The sequence below is a fragment of the Myotis daubentonii genome, chromosome Y, assembly GCF_963259705.1.
Source record: "Myotis daubentonii chromosome Y, mMyoDau2.1, whole genome shotgun sequence".
Lineage (NCBI taxonomy): Eukaryota > Metazoa > Chordata > Mammalia > Chiroptera > Vespertilionidae > Myotis > Myotis daubentonii.
The window spans coordinates 13,951,265-13,974,080 of NC_081862.1; the positions used below are offsets into that span (position 1 = coordinate 13,951,265).

Consider the following 22,816-nt stretch of genomic DNA (forward strand, 5'->3'; position numbering starts at 1 on the left):
TGAAGGCAGGTAGGCTGCCATCACCTGAAGGCTTAGGGGAGGTGAGCAGAGCAAAGGATACATTCGGGGCTTGTCAAAGAGCTCTGGTGACCCAAACCTCAGGGGAAGTCTGAGGAGAGCGAGCACCTGTGGAGAGAGACAATGTAATTGCATCTGGCCAGCTCTTCTCTGTCCCGGGGTTTACTAAAATGTCTGTATCCAGACAGTAGGGAGAGTAGACTAGCCCAGGGCAGGGAGCTCTTTTCCAGACAGAGGGCTGCGGTGGGTGGGAATGGGGCGCCAAGCCTGGCCCAGGGAATGATGTAGGTCAGTGGCAGCCACAACCACAGAGGGAAAGGGGTCCCCAGAAACACAGACCAGGGGTGGCGAGTGGGAGTTGAGCTGGGGGTCGCGGTCTCCTGTTTCTCCCTCCACATCCGCGACCGCCCCCACCCTCCTGACTGGAAGCACAGGGTCCCCCTAACAGCCACCCACCCTCTGCAACCCCTTGCAGCCTGCTGGGTGTGGCACAGGCGCCCCTGTCCTCACCTTCTCTGGGCCTGTTAAAACACGCCCCCCCCTCCTGCCCCCTGATCTTGGTTTGTTCCTGATCTCATGATCTCGCGAGATTTCACCCCCAAAGGAAACAGTGCACAGTCCCAGGAAGCTTGTGAGGCCCCGCACCCCACCTCTTCCTTCCCACCAGCCCCCCTGCTGTGCAGGAGTCCCAGTGGTGAGGAGCACAGCCTGTGGAAAAGGTAAGCACACACTCTGGGTTCTTGCTGTCTCCCGGGTGAACTTGCTGTCTCCATGGGTGAACTTCCTCTAGTCACTGGTCACCCGCAGCCCCTCCCCCACTGGCTTTTTCCATCTGAAAATGAGTTTCCACCTGGTTGGAGTGAAGGTCTGAGTTCCAAACCTGGCTCGCAGGCGTGAGGCCTTCCGCTTGCTGCGCCAGAGTGGGAGCTCGCTGAGGGGACTTACACGCAACAATTCATGGAACTCCGGCGTCGGCCCTTATTTTGTGACCTCAGCTGGCCGCGTTTGCACTTGACCAAGGGCGCCCCCACAGCCCCAGGCGCCAACTCCCCCGGGATCTGGCTCCTGAAGTCTGTGGGCTCTCAGGCCAGCCCAGCCCTGCTCAGCGCGTGGGGCACAGAGAGGGGACAGAAAAGTGGCTGCTGGACGGTGGGCTGTGTCCAGGAGGGAGAGGTCGCTTTCCGCAGAGTACCCGGCCCGTCACTCATCATTGTCCTCTGGTTCAGCTGGTGAGAAAGCGGTGGTCACGCTGGGAGATAAGAGGTGATTCCCACTGAGAACAGCAGAGCCCTCTCCTGGTGTGAGTGTGCGTGTGCCTGAGTGTGCCAGAGTGTGAGTGTGTGAATTCTCACCTGATGATATGTTCCTGGGTTCCTTTTCTTTCTTTCTTATTACTGATTAAGGTATTACATATGTGTTCTTATCGCCCACTCTACCCACAACCCCTCCCCCACCACGCAAGCATGCCCTCACGCTCACCCCCTCGTGTCTGCGTCCATTGGCTAGGCTTATAGGCATACATACAAGTCCTTTGGTTGATCTCTCCCCCTTAGCCCCACCCTCCCCTACCTTCCCTCTGAGGTTGATGGTCTGATCCATGGTTCTCTGTCTCTGGATCTGTTTTTGTTCATCGGTTTATGTTATTCATTGTAATCCACAGATGAGTGAGGTCATGTGATATTTATCTTTCTTGGACTGACTGACTGGCTTTGCTTATCATAGTGCTGTCCAGATACATCCATGCTGTTGCAAATGGTCAGTGCTCCTTCCTTTTTTGCTGCAGCATAGTATGCCAGTGTGTAGATGTACCATGGCTTTTTAACCCACTCATCTGCTGACCAGCACTTAGGCTGTTTCCAAATCTTAGCTATTGTAAATTGTGCTGCAGTGAACATAGAGGTGCATGTATCCTTTCTGATTGGTAATTCTAGGTTCCTGGGATATATTCCTAGAAGTGGGATCATTGGGTCAAATGGGAGTTCCGTTTTCAGTTTTGTGAGGAAACTCCATCCTGTTCTCCATAGTGGCTGCACCAGTCTGCATTCCCAGCAGCAGTGAAGGAGGGTTCCTTTTTCTCCCAATCCTCACCAGCTCTTCGTTGATTTGTTGATGATAGTCATTCTGACATCTTTGAGTTGGTACCTCATTGTCCATTTGATTTGGTTCTCTGGCAAATTGCATCACTAATTTGAGTTAGATTAGTGACTCTGAGCATGTTTTCATGTGTCTGTTGGCCTTCCTTTGTCCTCTCTGGAAAAGTATCTGTTTAGGCCCATTGCCTATTTTTGTGATTGGTTTGCTTATCTTCCTTTTGTTAAGTTGTATGAGTTCCCTGTAAATGTTGGAGATGAAACCCTTATCAGAGAGAACATTGGCAAATATGTTCTCCTCTGCAGTGGTCTTTGTTGTTTTATGTTGATGGTTTCTTTTTTTTTTTCCTATGAAGAAGCTTTTTATTTTGATGTCATCCCATTTGTTTATTTTAACTTTATTTTCCATTGCCCCAGGAACTGGGTCAGTGAAGCCATTGCTTCAGCGTATATCTGACACTTGCTGCCTGTGGCTTCCCCTAATATTTTTAGTTTTCCGTCTTATGTTTAAGTACTTTATCCATTTTGAGTTTATTTTTTGTGTATGGTGTAAGCTGGTGGCCTAGTTTCATTTTCTACATGTATCTGACCGAATTTCCCAGCACCATTTATTGAAGAGACTGTTTTGTCTCCATTGTATGTTTTTGCCTCCTTTGTCAATATTAATTGAGCTTAGTGGTTTGGATTGGTTTCGGGGTTCTCTATTCAATTCCATTGGCCTATATGTCTATTCTTGAGTCAATGTCAGGCAGTTTTGAGAACAGCGGCTTTGTAAAACTGCTTGATATCTGGTACTGAGATACCTCCTACTTTGCCTTCTTTCTCAGGATCGCTGCAGCTATTTGGGGTTTGTTAGTTTTTTAAATTTATTTCATTGATTTTATACAGAGAGTAAAGGGGAGGGATAGTGAGTTAGAAACATCGATGACACAGAAACATGGAACAGCTGCCTCCTGCACACCCCCTACTGGGGATGTGCCCCCAACCAAGGTGCATGCCCTTGATCGGAATCAAACCTGGCACCTTTCAGTCTGGAGGCAAACGCTCTATCCACTGAGCCAAACCTGTTTGAGCTCAGGGTCTTTTTTTTTTTATTACAGATGGATTTTTGGAGAGTTCATTCTAGGTATGTGAAATATGCTGTTGGTATTTTAATGCGGAGTGTATTGAATCTATAGTTCCCTTTGTGTAGTACAGCCTTTTTCATGATGTTGATACTACCAAGCCATTAACATGGCATGTTCTTTCATCAGTTTTGTCTTCCTCTATTTCTTTTTCAAAGTCTTGCAGTTTTCTGAGTAGAGGACTTTTACCGTCGTAGTTAGGTTATTCCTAGGTATCTTAATTTTTTTGGTGTGATGATAAATGAGATTTTTTTTTTCAAACTCTCTTTCTGTAAGTTCACTATTGGTGTATAAAATGCCATAGATTTCTTGGCATTAATTTTGTAGTCTGCTACATTGCTGAATTCACTTACTAAGTTTACTAATTTTTTGAAGGAGTCTGGGGTTTTCTATGTACAGTATCATACCATCTGCAAATCATGACAATTTACTTCTTACTTTCAATCTGGGAGGCATTTATTTCTTTTACTTGTGTGATCACTGTGGCTAGCAGTTCCAGTACCATTTTGAACAGAAGTGGTGAAAGCAAGCATCCTTGTCTTGTTCCTGTTCTTGAGGGAAATGGCTTTAGTTTTTGCCCATTAAGTATGATGTTGACTGTAGGTTTTTCATATAAGGCTTTTATATGGGGAGGGATGATCCTTCTATTCCCACTTTGCTGAGTGTTATCAGGAAAGGCTGTTGCACTTGGTCAAATGACTTTTTTGCACCAATTGATATGATTGTGTGGTTTTTCTCTCTCAGTTTGTTTATGTGCTGTATCATGCTTATTGATTTGCGGATATTGTACCAGCCTTGAGTCCCTGGGATAAATCCCACTTGGTCATGGTGTATGATCTTTCTAATGTAATGCTGGATCCAGTTTGCTAGAATTTAGTTGAGGATAGCAACATCACTGTTCAACTGGAATATTGGCTTGTAAGTCTCTTTCTTTGTGGTGTCTTTTTCTGGTTTTCAGATTATGGTAATGCTGGCTTCATAAAAAGACCTTGGAAGCGTGCCTTCCTCTTGAATTTTTCAAAGAGTGTGAGAAGAGTTGGTTTTATTTCTTCTCTGAATGTTTGGTAAAACTCCCCTGTGAAGCCATCTGGTCCAGGGCTTTTGTTTTCTGGAAGCTTTTTGGTTACTGTTTCAATTTTATCACTAGTTTTCGGTTTATTCACATTGTTTGCTTTTTCCTGATTTTGTATTGGAAGCTTGTATTTTTCTAGGAATATGACTATTTTGTCCAGATTGATGAGGGCTGTTTAATGAACCAAAGACCCAGAGGTGAGACAAGCACACAGGATGATTGATGCCAGACAGAGGGCTACACCTCGCTCATGCATGTAGCAAACTATGCCCTCTCACCATTGTTTTTATTGGGGTTTGGTACAAGGTCAGTGCATCAGCAGTTAATAAATTAAATCTTGTTTTGTTCTATATTATTACAAGAGCTTATTGAGGACAACTTGCAGCTTTGCCCTCCCTTTCTGTTCTACACCCATGACGATTTAATCCTAGCCTTTCTTACGGAAGCAAATGTTCCTGGAACTCAAGATTTTGTGCAGTGTTGACCCAGTGCGAATCACTTGCAAGTCACGCTGTGCTCCTGATAGAACATTCCCTTCTTCTTGGCAGGATTTCAGATCCTCGTTTACAAATGTCCAGCTACGAATCCCCCTTTTTTTCTTGCTTCATTTGATGGAGGATCAGAGATAACACAGCTGTTTTTCTCTTAATTAGTTGCTTGGTTTTCCCGAGTCCTTGGAAGACTAAATATAAAATGATACAGAGATGGAGTATTAATAATAGTATTCCAGCAGAAGCTCCTAAAGTGGCTTGTAAATGGGGTATAGGATTTAATTGTTGCAACCCCTTAACCATATTTTAACACATTTTGCCCAGTTAATTTATGCGATTTCTTTTGAAATATTTTTTGTATATGAGATTGTAAATGTAGACTTTCTTTTGTTAGATTTTTATGATTGAACGAATGTTTTTAACCTTTTTCCATGGAAACAAACTTTCATTCTAAGGTACAGGAGTAATGCAAATTGATGAATAATTCTAGTTATATTTCATATGCATTTGTCTTTGCAGACTTACAATTTGATCTTCTATCATTAATAAAAATGGTAATCGAACACAGGTTTGTACAAAGGCAGTTTTGATAGCATAAAATTGTAAGGTGTAATTCCCAGAGTTATTTTTATAGATTTGCTCATTTTATGCAAATCTATGCTTTCAGAGAGTGTAAGGCAGACCCCAAATTCCATAAGTCAGATTGAACAGATTGTCCTTCTTGATGATGTGTTTTGTGGGTTGAGGGGGGCAAATTATCCATCAAGCCATACAATGCTCTCATTTTCTTGCATGGATATGGACTTGTTCTCTCCTCTATGCCATCGTAGATCAGCTCAATTGGCTTTAGAACGGGCAGAACCTGAAGGGCTCCAATCAATGACGCTTCCTAGGAAGTATTAGATAAAAACTGAACTGTCTCTCCTCGACAGGAGTCCCAATGGACCCAATCGGACAAGATCGTAAACGTAGGAACATGACATGGTAGAAGTAATGGAGGAGTACTCTTCTTATTCCAACTAACCTTTTTAAACCCATGGTCCCTCAGAAGAAACAAACGCCTGTTTTTTTTTTTTGTTTCAGTAGTGGTGTTTTCAAAATGTTCAGCAGGGCTTGTGCCTGTATTGTTGAACAATGGTCTCCTTGACCTAAGCATGTTGGCACTCCCTGCGTTTCAGTGGTATGATTTTCTATGACTCTACGGTCCTCTTCTGGTTTTAATGGACCTCGATCATCATAAGGTCCGGGTAAGCAATTTGAGTCATTAACATAAATTCGAACCTTTGAATCCAACCAAGAAACACCTCTATTCAGTGGGGTATTAGGAATGTAAGCCCAGTATGTATGATTCTCAGCATTTACCTGAGTGGTTCTTAGTGCAAGCATAGCAAGGAACAAAGTCTATGGCGTCACTTCTTTTCCATGACACCAAACCAGTTGTTCTCCCTCTTGGGTAAGCTTCTTCAACAGACCCAAGGTTGGTACAGATGAATGTTGCATTGACCATAGAGCTTTTCGGATAGGACGCCCCGTCAACGTCATCTCTGAGAATCCTTGGTCAGGTCACTTAAGTAGAACTTCCTTTTGGTTCCCATGTCTCCGCTTAAGACGCCTCTCAGGAAGCCAGAACTTTTCTTTACCTGTGGAAATATAAGCATAACCTTGCCCCCATCGTAGGATCCATGCAGGATCCCACGACTGAGAGGACTCATTATGATAAAACACAGGTTGATTGAATTCTTGTGAATCCTCCTTTTCCCAATGTCGCTGAGCAGCAGTCCTGTCAGTCTCATCTTGATTTAAAAAAATTAAAGTAAATAGAGCTGTTAATAGTATTCATTTAGGGGATTCTCCCCCTTTTTGTTCTTTGAGCATTTCCTTTAAGGTGTGAATTTGTCTTTCAATAATAGCTGGTCCTGTATTGTTACAAGGGATGCCAGTGATGTGAGTGATATGATGAAATTGAAAAAAAATGTTTGACATTTGGTAGATAGATATGCAAAACCATTATCAGTCTTAATATTTTGAGGTATTCCCATTACTGCAAAAGCTTTTAGTAAGTGAGTAATTACTGCATATTGAGAATCAGTGACAATATTTACAGCCTGAGGAAAATGTTGTAGTAATAAAGCAATGGAAAATAGTTCTGCGCATTGTACTGAAGTGTATGGAGAGTGAATTACCTTTGTTAGCTGTTGAAAATGAAAACCCGAGCTATTCCTAACTTGTTAGCATTGGTATAAACAATAGGGCCTTGAAATGGTTCATTAGCTATAATATGATGAGGCCATATTCATTGAGCTTTCCTAAGAAATTGTAACCTTTTATTTGTAGGATAATGATTATGTATTTTCTCTAAAAAATGAGCACAAGCAGTTTGCTAACTGTTGCATATTTGAAACAATTTTTGAATTTTTTTGACAGTAAAAGGTACTATAATTTCTTCTGGATCTAAACCACATAATGGTCTTAATCTTAATCTTCCCTTGTAAATAATTTGGCAAATTGTTTGAATATAAGTCTGTATTTTTTCTGTGATTTATGAGGCAAGAAAATCTATTCAATAACATTACTATCTTGAACAAGTAACCCTGTAGGAGAATGCTCAGTGTGGAAAATCACTAATTTAAAATTGTGGAAAAATTCTATTTAATTGTGTTTGTGGAATATGCTGTTCTATCCAAGTTAATTATTTTTCTGCATCAGGGATTAAAACACGTGGGCTATTTAATTCAGATGGCCCCTTTAGTATTTGAAATAAATTAGTCAATTGATAAGTAGGTATACCAAGGCTGGGTCTCAACTAATTAATGTCTCCTAATAACTTTTGAAAATCGTTCAGAGTCTTTAAACTGTCTCTTCTAATTTGAACCTTCTGTGGAATAATGGAGACATCTGTTAATTTTTGTCCCAGATATTTCCATGACTCCTGCCATTGTTTCTTTTCTGGGGCTACTTCTAATCTATAGTCTTAGAAATTTTCAAGGAGGTATTGGTAAATCTCCTGTAATTGTGATTGAATTTCAGAAGCTATTAAAATATCATTTATGTAATGATAAATTAGAGTATTAGGAAAACTTTTTTGACTATTTTTAAAGGTTGATGCACATATGCCTTACATACAGTGGGGCTGTTGAACATTTCTTGTGGTAAGATGTTCTATTGATACCGTTGAGTGGGGTGAGCCTGATTGAAAGCTGGGACAGTAAATGCAAATTTCTGATAGTCTTGAGGTTGTAAAGGAATAGTGAAGAAACAATCTTTGTGCCTCTTCCTGAGAGATAGCCTTGTTAACAGCTGTTGTTAATCTTGACAGAAAGTCAGTGTAAGGCTCCCCGCTTGTTGAGCAATTTTAGTAAAAGCGGGAGGTGCCTTTCCAGGTGTATCCACTCTCTGCCAAGCTCTTAAACAACATAATTTTATCTGAGTGATATGCAAATCTGAAAAAGATGCCTGTGCTTGCAATCGCCCATCCTGTCCAGACCCAGTTAATTCCTGAAATGTTGGTCCTGGAGGCTGTTTTGCTGCATTTTCTCTAGCCATAAAGTCTGCTTCCCCTCTCCACTATGTTTTAAATTGTAAATATATTCCTGGATCCAGTAGAGTTTTGGCCAAAGCTTCCCAATCTAGGGGAATTAGCAAAAATTCTGAGGCATACATAACTAGTAAGTAATCCCATCACAAAGGGAGAATGCATGCCATAAGAGTTAATTGATTCTTTTAAAATTTTGAGCAATTTAAATTCATGAGGACAATGAGCCACATTAACATAACCATTTGTATATTGGGGATATTGTTGCAGGTCCTGTGGCATTTGCTGCCACTGTATCAGAAATGCAAGGAAATCATCATCTCTTCTCCATGTGGGAGGAACAATCTCATCTCCAGGTTCTAAATCGAATAATATTTTGTTTATTTCAGTAGGCAAGGGCAGCTGGAACTGCCTCTGTGCCCCAATGAATAATGTGGTGAGTCTGGAGGAGGAGCCGTGGGAGTTACTCCGGGCTCCTCCGACAGTGGCTGTTGAACTGGAAAAGCATTTTTGATTAATTCCTGTAACTTATTAGTGGGTTTAACATGAGGCAGTGGGATAGCACATATTAAAGCCCTTATATGAATCAGCAAATCTTTTAATAACTCTTGTTCGTCATCCCTCGTATTGCTTTTCTTTTTTTATCTCTCCTGTTCACTAGAACTAGAATCAGTGCTACTAGTTTCACTTTCTGACAAATCCTGGATGCCCTCTTTATCAGTCTCGTCTATATCTTCATATCCCTTCAACTTCCGTTCAAAATCTTTCCTTTTTTGGTCCGTATTATTTTCATGAGGCAAAGAAGATAATGGTCTATTAGGCATGTCTTTATCAGTTTCACAAGCAGAGTGAGAAGGAGAGCTAGTAACTTTAACTGGAGTGGCCTTATAATCTGATTTTGACTGCAAAGATTTAAGAGCCATAGTAATCAAAGTACACAAGGACCAAACTTCCTTTCCTATAGGATCTCCATTCTGATGGGCGTGACGTAGTGCATAAACAATCTGTTTCCAAACCTTTAGATTTACCTATTTCTGCCTGTCGGCTCAAACCAATAACAATGCCTTTTTATTTCTCTAGCTAATTTCCTAAAAGTGTCTTGAGACAGACTAACCCCAGTGCTTTAAAGCACTGAATGCAGCAGAGTCATATATTGAAACTCTGCCGTTGGGGAGTTCCCCATTGAGCTGCCTGGCTTGCCAAAGGTTTTGCATAAACCTTTGTGGACGTCTTCCCTTGCAGTCTTGTGCATTCCCCATACTCACCTTAAGATCCCTGTTCGGGCGCCAAGTATTGAGGGATGTTTAATGAACCAAAGACGCAGAGGTAAGACGAGCACACAGGATGATTGATGCCGGACAGAGGGCTACAGCTCACTCAGTCATGGAGCAAACTTTCCATTCTCACCCCTATTTTTATTGGCGTTTGGTACGAGGTCGGTGCATCCGCAGTTCATCAATTAAATCTTGTTTTGTTCTATATTATTACAATAGCATATTAAGGACAACTTGTATGTGTGCCCTCCTTTCTGTTCTACACCTACAACTGTTTAATCTGAGCCTTTCTCAGGGAGGCAAATGTTCTTGGAACTCAAGATTGTGTGCAATGTTGACCCAGCGTGGCTCGCTTGCAATTCCCGCTGTGCTCCTAATAGAACATTCACTTCTTCTTGGCAGGACTTCAGATCCTTGTTTACAAATGTCCAGCTACACAGGTTGTCCATTTTGCTAGAGTAGAGTTGTTTGTTGTAATTTTTTACTATCCTTTGTATATCTGTGGGGTCATTTGTTACTTCACCTCTTTAATTTATAATTTTGTTTATTTGGGTCATCTCTCTTTGTTTCTTGTTGAGCCTGGCTAGCGGTTCATGATTGTTGTGTATCCTTTCAAAGGACCAGCTCTTGGTTTCATTGATATTTTGTAATTTTTTGGTCTCTTTGTTGTTCCTTTCTGCTCTGATCTTTATTATCTACTTCTTTCTGAGGACTTTGGGCATTTCTTCTTGCTCTCTTTGTAATTGATTAAGTTGCAAGGTTAGATACTTCATTTCCATTTTTTTCTTGTTTTTGGAGGTAGGCCTTTAGAGCTATGAAGTTCCCTCTCTGGACTGCTTTCATTGTGTCCCATAGATTTTGGATTGTGTGTTTTCATTGTCATTTGTTTCCAGGATGCTTTTCGTTTCTTCTTTGATCTCTTTGGTAACCCAACCATTGTTTACTAGCATGCTATTTAGCCTCCAAGTGTTTGATTTTTTCATTGTTTTTATTGCAGTGGATTTCCAGATTTATGCCATTGTGACCTGAGAAGATGCTTATTATGATTTCTATGCTCTTGAATTTGAAGAGACGTTGCCCGTGTCCTAATCTGTAGTCTGTTTTTGAAAATGTCCCCTGTGCACTGGAGAAGAATGTATATCCAGTAGCTTTGGGATGAAATGTTCTGAAGATGTCAAGTCCATCTGAACTGAGAGTCAATTAGGGTTGCTGTTTCTTTGGAGGCTTTTTGTTTAGAGGATTTATCCAGTAGTGTCAATGGGGGATTAAAGTCCCTGACTATGACTATCTTGCTATCTGTACCTTAATACCTTCCAGAAGTGTGTATTTTATGTATTTGGGTGCTCCTGTATTGGGTGCATATATGTTTACCAGAGTTATATCTTTTTGTTGAATTGCCCCCTTTAGTATTATGCAGTGGCCTTCCTTATCTCTTGTTATGGCCTTCACTTTGAGTTCTGTTTTGTCAGATATAAGTATTGCCATCCCAGCTTTTGTCTCATTTCCATGTACCTGAAACACTTTTATTTTCTATCCCTTCACTATCAGTCTGTGTGAATCCTTTGCTCCGAGGTGGGTCTCTTACAGACTGCAAATATATGGGTCATGTTTTCTTATCCATTCACCTACCTTGTGTCTTTTGATTAGAGCATTTAATCCATTTACATTTAATGTTGTTATTGATATGTACTTGTTTGTCATCATTTTTATTCTTTTATTTTTGTTTCATCTTGCCTTTCTGTTTCTTCTTTGTACAGCAGTCCTTTTCGCATTTCTTGCATTGCTTGCTTGGTGTCAATAAACTCTCTTAGCCCTTTTTTGTCAGTGAGTCTCCAGATTCCATCTTCAATTTTGAATGGTAGACTTGCTGGGTATGTATTCAGTCCCTTGTTTCACATCACTTTGTATATTTTATTCCATCCCATTCTGGCCTGGTGTGTTTCTGTTGAGAAATCAGTTGATATTCTAATGGGAGATCCCTTGTAGGTAACTTTCTCTGTCTCTCTCTGACAGCCTTTATGATTCTTACTTTGGTATTGATGTTTAATTATAATGGGGCTTGGTGTTGGTCTTTTTGGGTTTATCTTGTTTGGGACTCTATGTGGTTCTTGCACTTGCATAGTTTTTTCTGGCCAATATCAGGGAAGTTTTCTGTTATTATCTCTTCCAACATGTTTTCTATTCCTTGCTTCACTCCTTCTCCTTCTGGTATCCCTATGATGCGGATGTTGTTTTGTTGGGTGTTATCCCAAAGCTCCCATAGGCTCTCCTCTTGCATTTTAAACTTTCTTAATCTGACATGTTAGTTGCCTCCATTTCATTTAACTCCTTTTCTGTTGATTGCACTTTATTCATTCCTTTGGGGATTGCTTTTTTTGTCTCCCTATGTATTGTTGTAATATTTGCATTGTATCTGTGTGCTAGGTTCAACTGCTTTGCTACCCAGGTTCTTTTCGGTGTGTTTCTACTGGTGTGATCTCTCAGGTCTTCTGGGATAGGTAATCCAGTGGAGCTCCCTTCTTGAGCTATTTGGATTCTCTTGAGGTAGTTGGATCTGGATTGTTAGTGTCTTATTTGTGGATGAAGTGTTATCATGGGTTAGCAATGTGACTAACCCCCAGCATTGTTTTGCAAGGTGTTTTGGATGTGATTATTGCTCCGGCTCTTGTGGAAAAGGTTGTCTGAAGTCTACTTGGTATGTGCTCACTGTTTGTTCCCAAAGACCATTGCCTGGGATTAAGGAGTCATGGGGCCTGCGGCTCAGGAACTGTGACTTTAGCTGGTGTGGTGTGACGGTTGCTGGATTAGCATGACTCTGAAACTCACCTTGTGGGCCCAGTGCCCATGAGTGTGCGGAGGCGGGTATCTCGTAGTTTGTGGTTGAGGCAGTGGGATTCTGGCCAAAGTGATTTCCCTCTCTGAATCACGAAGGAGTTTAGGATCCAGCAGCAGACTGTCCTGAGGTAGGAAACCCGGCGCGGATGTGGGGCAGTGCCGTGGATACTACTGAGGGAGCCATGCACCCTTGGTTGGAAAGGCACATGCCCAGTGATCGCACACAGAAGGGCCCAGGAGCTGTGTGCAAGGGGTGTGTGCTTGTGGGGCCCACACACTGGATCAGAGTGATTGTGCTGTACCTCTGGCCCGTGTAGGTAGAAGTCACATTTTCTGCTTTGGGGGATGAGCTACCATAGTTGGAATTGGATGCCCAATGCCTGCTTACAAAAGTGCCCAAGTATCATCTACTGGGGCACTCGGCTCAGGGGGTCCTTGTGCTGGAGCGACGCTGCTGTGGGGACTGGATGCCAGTATGTTGTGCCTTACAGCAGGCTCAGGGGACTTGTGTGCTGGATTGGTGCAGTGCAGTGACCAGAGGTCTGCAGATGGAAAGGAGGAAGTCCGACTATCTTCTGCTGGGTCGTTCAGCCCTTGGTTGGATACTAGTGTGCCCAACCAGCCAGGGCACATCTCCAGTTTTCAGATTCCTCCACGGTGTTCTCAAAGATTTTCACAGGAGCCCATGGCTTCCTATGTACGTGCATTAACTGCTATTTCCTTGTTTGTGGACCATTTGGTTCTTTCTCTGACCTAGGTTGACACAGGTGACTGAGACCATGGTCCACCAGGGTAACCAAGCACTGGAAGGCGTGAGGCCGTTCTGAGCTGAACCAGCACGGATGGAAGAAATCTTCAGGTGAGCTGGTTACTGGAGCTGCCTTAGGTATCTAGAGAAGCCCTGCGCCTCTTCCATTCTCATCATCAGGGAAATAGTTGGGATCTGCATCCTCAGTCCCCTCCTGGGGGACCAGAAACAGGAGCAGCCATTGTATTCTCAGGTCATGTCCCCCAAAAATCATTTGTTCTCCTGCCTTTTCATGGGGTAAAAGAGAGCGAGCGCGAGACAAGAAGCTGTAGTGTGTTAGGGACCCCATGGTCAGGCAACTCTGCTTGGAGCAGGGCTGGCATGAGGGCCCACAGACTGACTTAACTGGTGTTTGGTGTCAGGTAAGTTTTGGACTCTTCCCCTGAGCTTGCACCACTTAGGGTAAGGGATGGTTCTTGAAACAAAGTAACAGTAGTGCCCAACCTGTCCCCTGGCTACAGCCCAAGGAGGTCAGGGACACCTGGGAGCTAGAGATTGGGGATGGAGAGGCCTCGCCCTCATGCATTGGGAATATCAGGCCTCACACAGATGCTGCTGGTACTAAGGTCACCTGGTGGTAACCTCTCGTGTTACTAGTGTCTCAGCCACATTGAGAGTGGCTATTTCAGGACATACTGGTCCCAGGATCCTGAGAGGAGAGGTCAAGACCATAACTGCAGGGTAATTTGAGGCAGAGAGAATTGTCAACCCTGGGCTGCCAGAAGGTGCCCTCCTTAGTATGATCCACCTGTGCAGAGGATGAGGCGGCGGGGCATAGCGGAGCTCAGGCCAAGAGGGAGACACCCTGGAGCTATGCCTCCTGTGGCCCCAGCACTGAGCTGGGTTCCCCACCCCTTCCTTTTCCTCTACCTCAGCTGTGGGAGGGGCCTCCATGCATAACTGCTACCCAGATCTTGTGCGTGACACCTCATCAGTCAATTTACATACTTGCAGATCATTCCTAGTTCTCCCTGGGAATATCACACCATCACCTCCCCCATCCTCCTGAAGACCTGACCGGGTCCCTACACCAGGGCTGAGCACGGACCTGCCGAGCACCTGGATTGTGGCGGGTGATTGTCACCTAAATGGGCACTCCTGCTGTCTGCACATGACCCTGATGGTGACCACCGCTGCCACACATAGAGTGGCATGTTCCCATTCTCTGGTGACTTCTCTAGGCACACTCCCATCAGGCTGGCCCAGGTGATGGCCATGGGAGCCTCACATCAGGAACCAGGACCTTGTTCTTGGGTCACCGTCCCATGACTCACTCAGAGATACGAGTGCAGGCAACCAATTCAGGCCTCAGTTAATGCACATGGAGAAGGTAGTCAGTTGATGGCCCCGGCCAAGGCCTCTTGTCTGGAGAGAGAAGTAATGAGACTTGGAAAGTGAAGTGCTTCCGTAATTTCTTAAATTCTGCCAAACATGAGGAATTACTTTTACTCATCATCATGACTCTGACCCAGCTTCAGGTTCGCAATGGCCAGCTCCCAGAGGAGTGTAAATGAGCAACATGGTTATGACTAAAAAAAGGATGGAGAGGTCCCAGGGCAAGCCATGAGGCCAAAGAGCTTCACACTAAAGGAACTCTCCCAGAGACAGGTGCCCACGTAGGCAGCAGGAAGGATGGGGCCTTTGAAGCTTATCCAAACCTAGAAAGCAATGTGACAGTTGACCAAGGCATGGAAAAGACTCTCACTCTGTGTGGAAAGTTGTATGAGCAGAAGACCCGCAAGCCATTTTTAAACTACTCTTGAAATAGTTTGCAAAGGTGCATGTCAGTTTTCTTATTCTCAAACATTTAAAATCACAGGGTGCTAAATAGTGATTTTACTACTTTATTTATTTGCATGTATTGTATGTTTCTAACAGTTTTGAATGTTGTGATAAAAATTTGTAATGGCCATTGAAAAATAACAACTTTTCCTATGGTTATTAGGATTGCTGGGCAGGGTATTAGCTGAAGCTACCATTCTGTGAGGCGTGCTCTACAGTGCAGAGCAAGACCACCCTGTGATTTACTCGTTTTCCAGCCCAGTTGTTTTGTTTTTTCGTTTGTCTACTCTGTCAGGTGAGGGTTCGTGCCTCAGAGATACTCTGAGGAAGACCATGACATTCCCAGGAGGTGTCCCTGCAGATCACCCGGAATAGCAGTGATTGCACCTTAGGCACTCAGTAAATGTTCTTGAGTAAATCAAGGATTAAAGTGAGAGAGGAGAGGAGTCTGTCTTTGGCGGGCCAGGATCAGCCGTCCCGTGGACATCCCTGAGAACATGTCCACTCTGTGCCAGTGCCTCCTGCCAGCCCTCCAACAGCATCCTTGGCATTCAAGGGCTAGACCCAGGCATGTCCTGGATGTGAGGCATGTTCTCATGGGGGATAAAGAAAGAGAGGCAATCCCTTGTTTAGGTCTAGATGTCATTGGGTCTGAAGTGCAACCAGGTCTTGTTGGGGACAGGCATGTCAGGTCATGCCAGCAGAGACTTGTGAGTTTGAAAAAGGCACAGAGGACAGAATAAGTCAGAGTAGGAAGAGGTCTGACTGCAGAGGGAAAGAAGCCAGCTGGAAGGGTGTCTGCTCAAAGGCTGGGTTAAGAGAGTGGACGATGGGAAAGCCAATGCATGGGGACTAGTCCCCAGGGTCTCTGAAAGCCCACAGAGGCAGGGCTTGCTCTGGAACCCTGGAAGGGCATCCGCCTGCCTCTCTGGTGCCTCTTTGGATCCAGAAAGGCAGCTGGGATGTTGATTTTCTTTCTGTACAGTGTAGCTTGTCACATTCTCCAGAACAGCTCAGAAGAATTGGGGAGAACTCCTGATTTCTATTATCAGTGGGTGTCCCCAGCATCAGGTTCCTGATGGGCTGAATGACATTCCAGGGATGCATAAATAGGGTCCCAGACTTGGAGCACATTCTAAGGACCCCCTTCCTTAAAAAGCGGTCACAAGGGCAGATGACCTGGGATCGCAGTAGGGATTTTGTGACTGGAGAAGGCGGTTGCACAGGACGGCCCTACTCATGGGCTCAGAGGCTACTGTGTCCTGTACATAAGTGAGGGCCATGATGAGAGCAGGTGGCAGGTGACCAGGATGTGGTGAAAAACATCCCCCAAATTCATGTGTGGGTGCTGGGAGTCGGCACAGCCTATCCAATGCTGGGCAGGAAGTTCTCCTGCCCCCAGTGCCACAGCACATGCCCTGGGAAAGCAGGCTCCGTATGGGGGGGAAGAAGGCATGTTCACTCAGACTTTGTTTCTAGGTCATTCTAAGTGGTCCCTCCTGCCTCCTTGTACCTCCAGGACACGGGGATCTCATAGAAGTTTCCTGAGCTTGGGCTCCTACAATTTTCCAGTTTCTGCCAGTGCATGTAATGTTTGTGTTAAAGAGAAAATCTCACCCCCAGGTGGCACCACTCAGGCTTTAAGCCCATGATACCAAGTCTAGACTCAACTGCTGACCTCATTACAGTTTGAACCTCTTCCAGAAACCTCATCAGCCAGTCTGCAATTTTCAGGTCAACACCACTGTGGTAATCTGTTACATGGTCCCTCTGCCTGGAATATGAAAGTTGTTTGGGCATCACAATGCAGGGCGTACAGAAGAGCCTACAGAAAATTTGCTCCTCTCTGCCTCTGTCTCTCTCTCTCTTTGCCCCCCCCCTCCCCCTCCCCGCGCTCTGTAGCTCTCTCTCTGTCTGTGTCTCCCTCGATTTCATAAGATCCAATGTGTGACTCAGTACAGCATGGGGATATCCCAAACTATGGCAGATCCTTACATGCCAAGTACAGCTTCAAATCTTCTGAAGGGGAAGGTGTATCTGTGCACTGTGCTTTGTCCTGAGAGAGGACATCTTCCCTCACAATCTGAGTAAGAGTTTTAGGCCTGGGCCCAAAAGGAGCTTTTCGAAGCCAAATTTGCATGGATTGTTCCCTGGGGTTGAGCAAACATTAGTTATTTATACAGACTTTGGCAGTCATGTTTAGGGCCCCGGCCCCTGGAACTTGGCTGGGACTAAGCTGCTGCCTGTGTAAGGTTGGGATGTGGAAGAGGATGCCTGAGCTAAAGAGAATGCCCTCTGTAGCAGCTCCTTGGTAAGGATACACAGGTCTTTTTGCCCACATTTATTTTTCTCTGTGCCTCCAAGATTCCCAAGAGCCCACGACTCTCAGCCCTCAGTGGCTTTCAAAAGTGTATGTCACATCCCAGGTTCAGCTGCCACACCCCTCCTCTGGCCTCTCCACAACCCACGTTTTCACATTTAATTTTCTCAAGCTAGGTTGCTGAGCTGATCTGGTTTTTCTGAGAGGAAATGCCCTTTACCTCCACAGAGGGAGGGTGACAGAATCTCCTGCCTATACTCCCCGTCAGCTTGGGTTTAAGGGATCCACCCAGTTTCCTTCTTCACCGCTAGCCTTTTAAGTTCTTAAGTTGATGCAGTCAGTGTCTTTGAGTTTCCCCAATGTTCACCTTGTCCTGGGTAATTCCCTAGGTCCCATTCCAAACGTGCAGCCCCTCCCTTCTCCTGATCAATCCCTAGATGTGATTTTGGCCTGACCTGCTCTGGGGAAGGCTTGCTCCTCAAAATATGGAAGACCAACTATCCCTCTGTTCCTCTTTGAATGGGCACGGGGTTTGCAATTGTAAGTAACCTCAAGTCTCAGGGACTGTTTGGTACTCAATACTGTTGCATTGAAATTCTTTTTCTCTGGAGATGATACCACTGTCTCTCTAAAGGGGTGTTAATGGGAACACTAGGGAATTTTTATGTGGCCCCAACACCCCCATTAAGTCTACTTCCAGGCTGGTTTCCTTTTCTTTTCCTTTCATGAATGGACCTAGGGTTCAGTTGGAGGTGTGGAGAGTGCAAAGCCCCATCATGGTTAAATGCCTGGAGATCCAGGACTAAGGTTTTGCTCTCAGGGGGAAGTAGCCATTTCAGCTAGGACCTCAAAAGGAAGGTGTGGTCAGACGGGGTATAATGGCTTCTGAGGAGGCCGAGGAGGGAACAGAAGCTAGAGCGTGAGAGTCAATGTCCAGGTCTGAGCACAGGGCTCCCTGCACCATGCCGCTCTGGTGAGTCAGGAGCCTAAGGTGGTCCCCAAGGACCTGCAAGCCAAGATCCCAGAGATTTGTCCTTTTTTCCTTACAAATGAGCAGACTTTGCCTTTGCCTCTGGATGCAGGTGTGCCTTAATCCAAAATGTTTTGATTTCTGTTTTGATGTTTGCCATTCATAGAGGTTCACAGGGCAAGTTTTCCCTGTGTCTGAAAGTCGAGTATTGCTAAGGAGCCTATTGTAGGCCAAAGTGGCAAAATCCTTTTTGTAGTTTTGTAGAGGCCGGGCTGTGTGTGTGAAAACCGGTATTAATGAAAGTCTTTCATAACAGCCAATTGATGTTTAGAAAGAGAGGAAGGGAGTGGGCGGAGAGAGAGAGAGAGACATTGATGTGAGAAACATCCCTCAGCTGGCTCCTGCCCACACCCTACGGGGGCTAGGAATGTAGCCCTCAAGTGACATTTGGGGGGCACGAGAGGATGCTCAACGCCGTGAGCAACACTGACCAGGCTTTGCAGTCTCTTATTGAGAGGAGCCTTAGTTGTGACATGTGAGCCCTCTGTTGTCATAGATAAAATGGTCATTCTAATATTCATAGAAGGGACACCCAGTAAAATGTACATGTTGGAATTAACGGTTATTTTTCTCACCTCCAGCTCCCCCATGCTTCAGAAAACGTTTGTGCTGCTTTTATATGCCTCATTTAAAATGTGTCAAAGGCCTCAATGGTACCCATTGTGTGGGTGTTCCTTAATCTTCCCCATCTATTTTATTTCCTGGAACTTAGCAAGAGGCAGTCCTGGGCCACGGGCTGCTCCCTACTCCAGGTGTTTTCAGTCCTTCAGTGATCCTCACAAATGTTTTCCCTGGAAAGGGTGGGATCATCTCTCTGGTTTCCCAGTCCTCACTGCACAGCAGATTTGCAGCTAGCCAGTGGGCAGATGCGGGAGGGGTCCAGTGGTCATCTCACCCCTCCTTGGTGCCTGGTTCTTGTCCTTCCAGTGGCAGAGTAGAGGCAGGGCTGAGTGGATTTGCAACCCTAAGCAGAAAACGGAGTTGGGGTAAATTGGGGGTGCTCCAGTTGTTGCCAGAGCAGTGCCTTTGGCCCTCAGCTGGTCCCTCTGAAGGGAGAAGGACCGGGGTTGCTCATGCTCAGCCTGACAAGATGCCTTGCTCCCGGCTGTCTCCCAGGATCTCTTTCATAGCAGCTTCATGGGGATGAGCCTCCCAGCTCCACGCCGACTCCTGGAACTGGCATGTCAGAGCCTGCTGCGGGATGAAGCCTCGGCCATTGCTGCTCTGGAGTGGCTTCCTATGGAGCTCTTCCCACCTCTTTTCATCACAGCCTTCACTGGGAAGCACAGCAGAGTCCTGAAGGCCATGGTGCAGGCTTGGCCCTTCCCCTGCCTCCCTCTGGGGGCCCTGATGAACCATCGGCAGTCTTACCAGGATATCTTGCAGGCTGTGCTCGAGGGACTCGATGCCATGCTTGCCCAGGACCCTCGACCCAGGTATGGGGGATTCAGTAGCCGGGTCGCACCCTGGGGATCTGAGCAGTTACAGCTGGGATCTGGGAGTGGGCAGGGCCAAAGGGAGAGCTGAGGCAGGCCTTGGAGCCACTGCTAGGGTCATTCTAGGAACAGGCTTCGGATATATACGGCTGATGAAATTGTCGAGGGTGACCGAAGGGACACGAGCCCACTCCTTCCTGGTGGCACCTAAAGGTACCAGGAATGGGGACCATGAAGGATCCCAGTAGCACCAGGAGCAGTTGATTCCTGGGGCATGGAGTCAACGTCCAGTGCGGTGTCTGGCCCAGCTGCCCAGATGCCTAGCTCATGGTCTTACTCATTGTTATCTTAATGCATCCCAGCATATCTCCTATTTTCTCCACAGGAGATGTAAACTGCAGGTGCTTAATTTACAGAAGAGAGTTCATTTGGAGTTCTGGATGGTGTGGGCAGGTACCAGAGCCCATGTGTGCTCACTGCTGGAGCCTGAGGCCCTGCAGCCCATGAGGAATAGGAGGAAAGTACACAGCTTAAGGGCCAGGCCAAATCCACCCTTGGCCCCCGTGGAGGTGTTAATAGACCTTTGCCTCAAGAAAGGTGTCCTTGATGAGTCCCTCAGCTACCTGATTAAGAAAGTCAGCGAGAGGAGAGGTTTGCTGCACCTTTGCTCTAAGAAGCTGAAGGTTTTTGCGATGTCGAAGCAAAACACTAACATCCTGGATATGGTGCAGCTGGACTCTGTCCAGGATTTGGAGGTAAACTGTACCTGGAAGCTGTCCACTCTGAGGAAGTTCGCTCCTTACCTGGGCCAGATGGGCAATCTGCGCCGGTTCCTGCTCTCCCACGTCTTCACGTCTTCTCACACCACCTTGGAGCAGGAGAAGCAGTGTGTTGGCCTGGTCACCTCTCAATTCCTCAACCTGCCCCACCTCCAGGAGCTCAATTTGGACGATGTCTCCATCCTCAGAGGCCACCTGGATGAAATCCTCAGGTGAGGGGTGGCGAGCTTTCCCTGCCGACCAGAGCGAGTCCCTTTCCATTTCAGTGCACAGTGACGGGCTCTCCTGTGTGCCGTCCCTCAGCAGTGCTAGAGTGCCTGAGCCACTAGACGGGCCACACAGTCAGTGTCTTGTTCACCGCTCTGTCACCTTGCATGTTGTGACATAACCCCCCAGATAAAGGTAGGACGTATGCACTAGGACAGAGGCTACTAAAGGGACTCCTTGCTAGGAATTCGGGCCAGGGGATGGTAGCTTTGGGCATCCTTGTAAGTGGTGTTGAAGGGAAAATGATGCAATAGAACCAAGTGAGGATTGCAATGACAAGGGGAAAGCCAATCAGAGGTGAGGTTTCAGGGGTTAAGTTCCGCACTTAGAGATTTGGCCATGGCAGCCTTTCACTCCAAACCTGCCTCAGTCACCTGTCTGCCAAGGGTTGCCATAGGCTCTTGCAAACGGAATGCGTGGTAAATGCAGGATTCAGGAGGGAGGCATTACGAAATGGGATAGGTGGTTTGTAGACAATGCAGTGATCTAAGTTCCTGGAGGGTGGCAGCCCTCGCTGGATGTTGCCTGACTGTGCCCAGGTTAGCCCTTTCTGCACATCTGCCAGAGGCCTCATTGGGCTAAGTGATGGTGGTGACAGGGGTCTAGGCTGTGGCTGGAAGGAAGCCCCAGTTGCAGGCAATTCAGGACATGTCTCCAATACTAAAATGCACTGGTTGCCTCCTGCTTCAGACCCTGGGGCAGGCTCCTTTCTGAGCTCCTCCCACCTTTATGTTCACAACACCTGTGTGTTTGGGCTGGAGGGTATGATGTGCTCCACTTGACGGATGAGTAAATGGAGTGTGTGAGGTTTCATCCAGTTGAATCCATCACGGAGCAGATAACAGATGGAGAAAGATGCCACTCAAATTTGCTCGGACTTGAATGTCACTTTTCACTGTGCAACATCCTGGGTTTGATCATCATCCGGAACACTGTAGGCTTTGGTGACATGGGCCTCTTTACCCTGAAGGCCTGCATTATCCTCACCTGCCTCTGCTCACCAGGTCCATCTCCCACATGTAACTGCTCTATGTCTCCCCAGGTGCCTGAAGAGCCCCTTGGAGACCCTGTCCATCACTAACTGCCTGCTTTTCGAAAGAGACTTTAGACATCTCTCCCAGCATCTGAATGTCAGCCAGCTGAAAAGCCTGAGTTTCAGTGGGCTCAACCTGACCATTATCAGTTCTCGGTCACTCCAATTTCTTTTAGAGAGAGCCTCCCCCACTCTCCAGGACCTGGACATGGATGAGTGTGGGGTCATGGACCACCAGTTCCTGGACATCCTGCCAGCCCTGAGCCACTGCTCCCAGCTCACAACCCTAAGTTTCTGTGAAAACCCCATCTCCATGACCGTCCTGGAGGACCTGCTTCGCCACGTTGTCGGGCTGAGCAAGCTGAGTTGCGTGATTTATGCGGCGCCCGTGGAGAGTTATGAGGAAACTAGCAGCAACATCAACCTGGGCCGACTTGCCCAGATGCATGCTGTGCTAAAGCATATGCTGCAGGAGTTGGGTCGGCCCGGCATGGTCTGGCTCTGTGCTTACCCCTGTCCTCACTGTGGCTGTAGAACCTTCCATGACCCAACTCCCATTCTGTGATCCTGTTGCTTGAGTGTCTAGCTGGGTGCACATCTCATAGGCTTTACTCTGGGCACTTGGGCACTGAAGCCCAGACATAAGTGTACCGTTCAGGAACACAGCAGCCAGTTTCAGACAGCTACTCAGGGTTGGGGGGAAATGCTCACAGGGGACTGGATGGTTTCTTTGGGGAGATTTGTCCTAAGGAGTTAGAAATATGCACCTGAATCTCTCAGGGGGGGGGGATTGAGGCTTGGGTGGTAGATGCGGGAATTACATTTCTTGAATGGTTGTGAATAAATGTCAGTAATAAAGAGAACTGGATGTTAACAGACTGATGTCCTCAATGACATGTTAGCCCAACTCTCCCACCTGCAGTTA

General features: G+C 45.9%; 1 protein-coding gene across 1 annotated transcript; it reads left to right on the forward strand.

Annotated features, from left to right (window-relative positions):
- Nucleotides 1-19,501: 19,501 nt before the first annotated feature.
- LOC132225554 (melanoma antigen preferentially expressed in tumors-like) lies at nucleotides 19,502-22,456 on the forward strand. Its single transcript, XM_059680648.1, has 3 exons — nucleotides 19,502-19,812; nucleotides 20,198-20,803; nucleotides 21,901-22,456. The coding sequence occupies exons 1-3, from the start codon at nucleotides 19,514-19,516 to the stop codon at nucleotides 22,454-22,456; spliced, it is 1,461 nt and encodes a 486-aa protein (XP_059536631.1). The 5' UTR covers nucleotides 19,502-19,513.
- Nucleotides 22,457-22,816: the final 360 nt, after the last annotated feature.

Excerpts from the sequence above, each read along its gene's own strand:
- LOC132225554 (XM_059680648.1), top strand. The coding sequence starts at position 19,514 with ATGGGGATGAGCCTCCCAGCTCCACGCCGACTCCTGGAACTGGCATGT. Across the intron at positions 19,813-20,197 it reads GCCCAGGACCCTCGACCCAG|GAGATGTAAACTGCAGGTGC; the intron begins GTATGGGGGATT and ends TTTTCTCCACAG. Across the intron at positions 20,804-21,900 it reads CACCTGGATGAAATCCTCAG|GTGCCTGAAGAGCCCCTTGG; the intron begins GTGAGGGGTGGC and ends ATGTCTCCCCAG.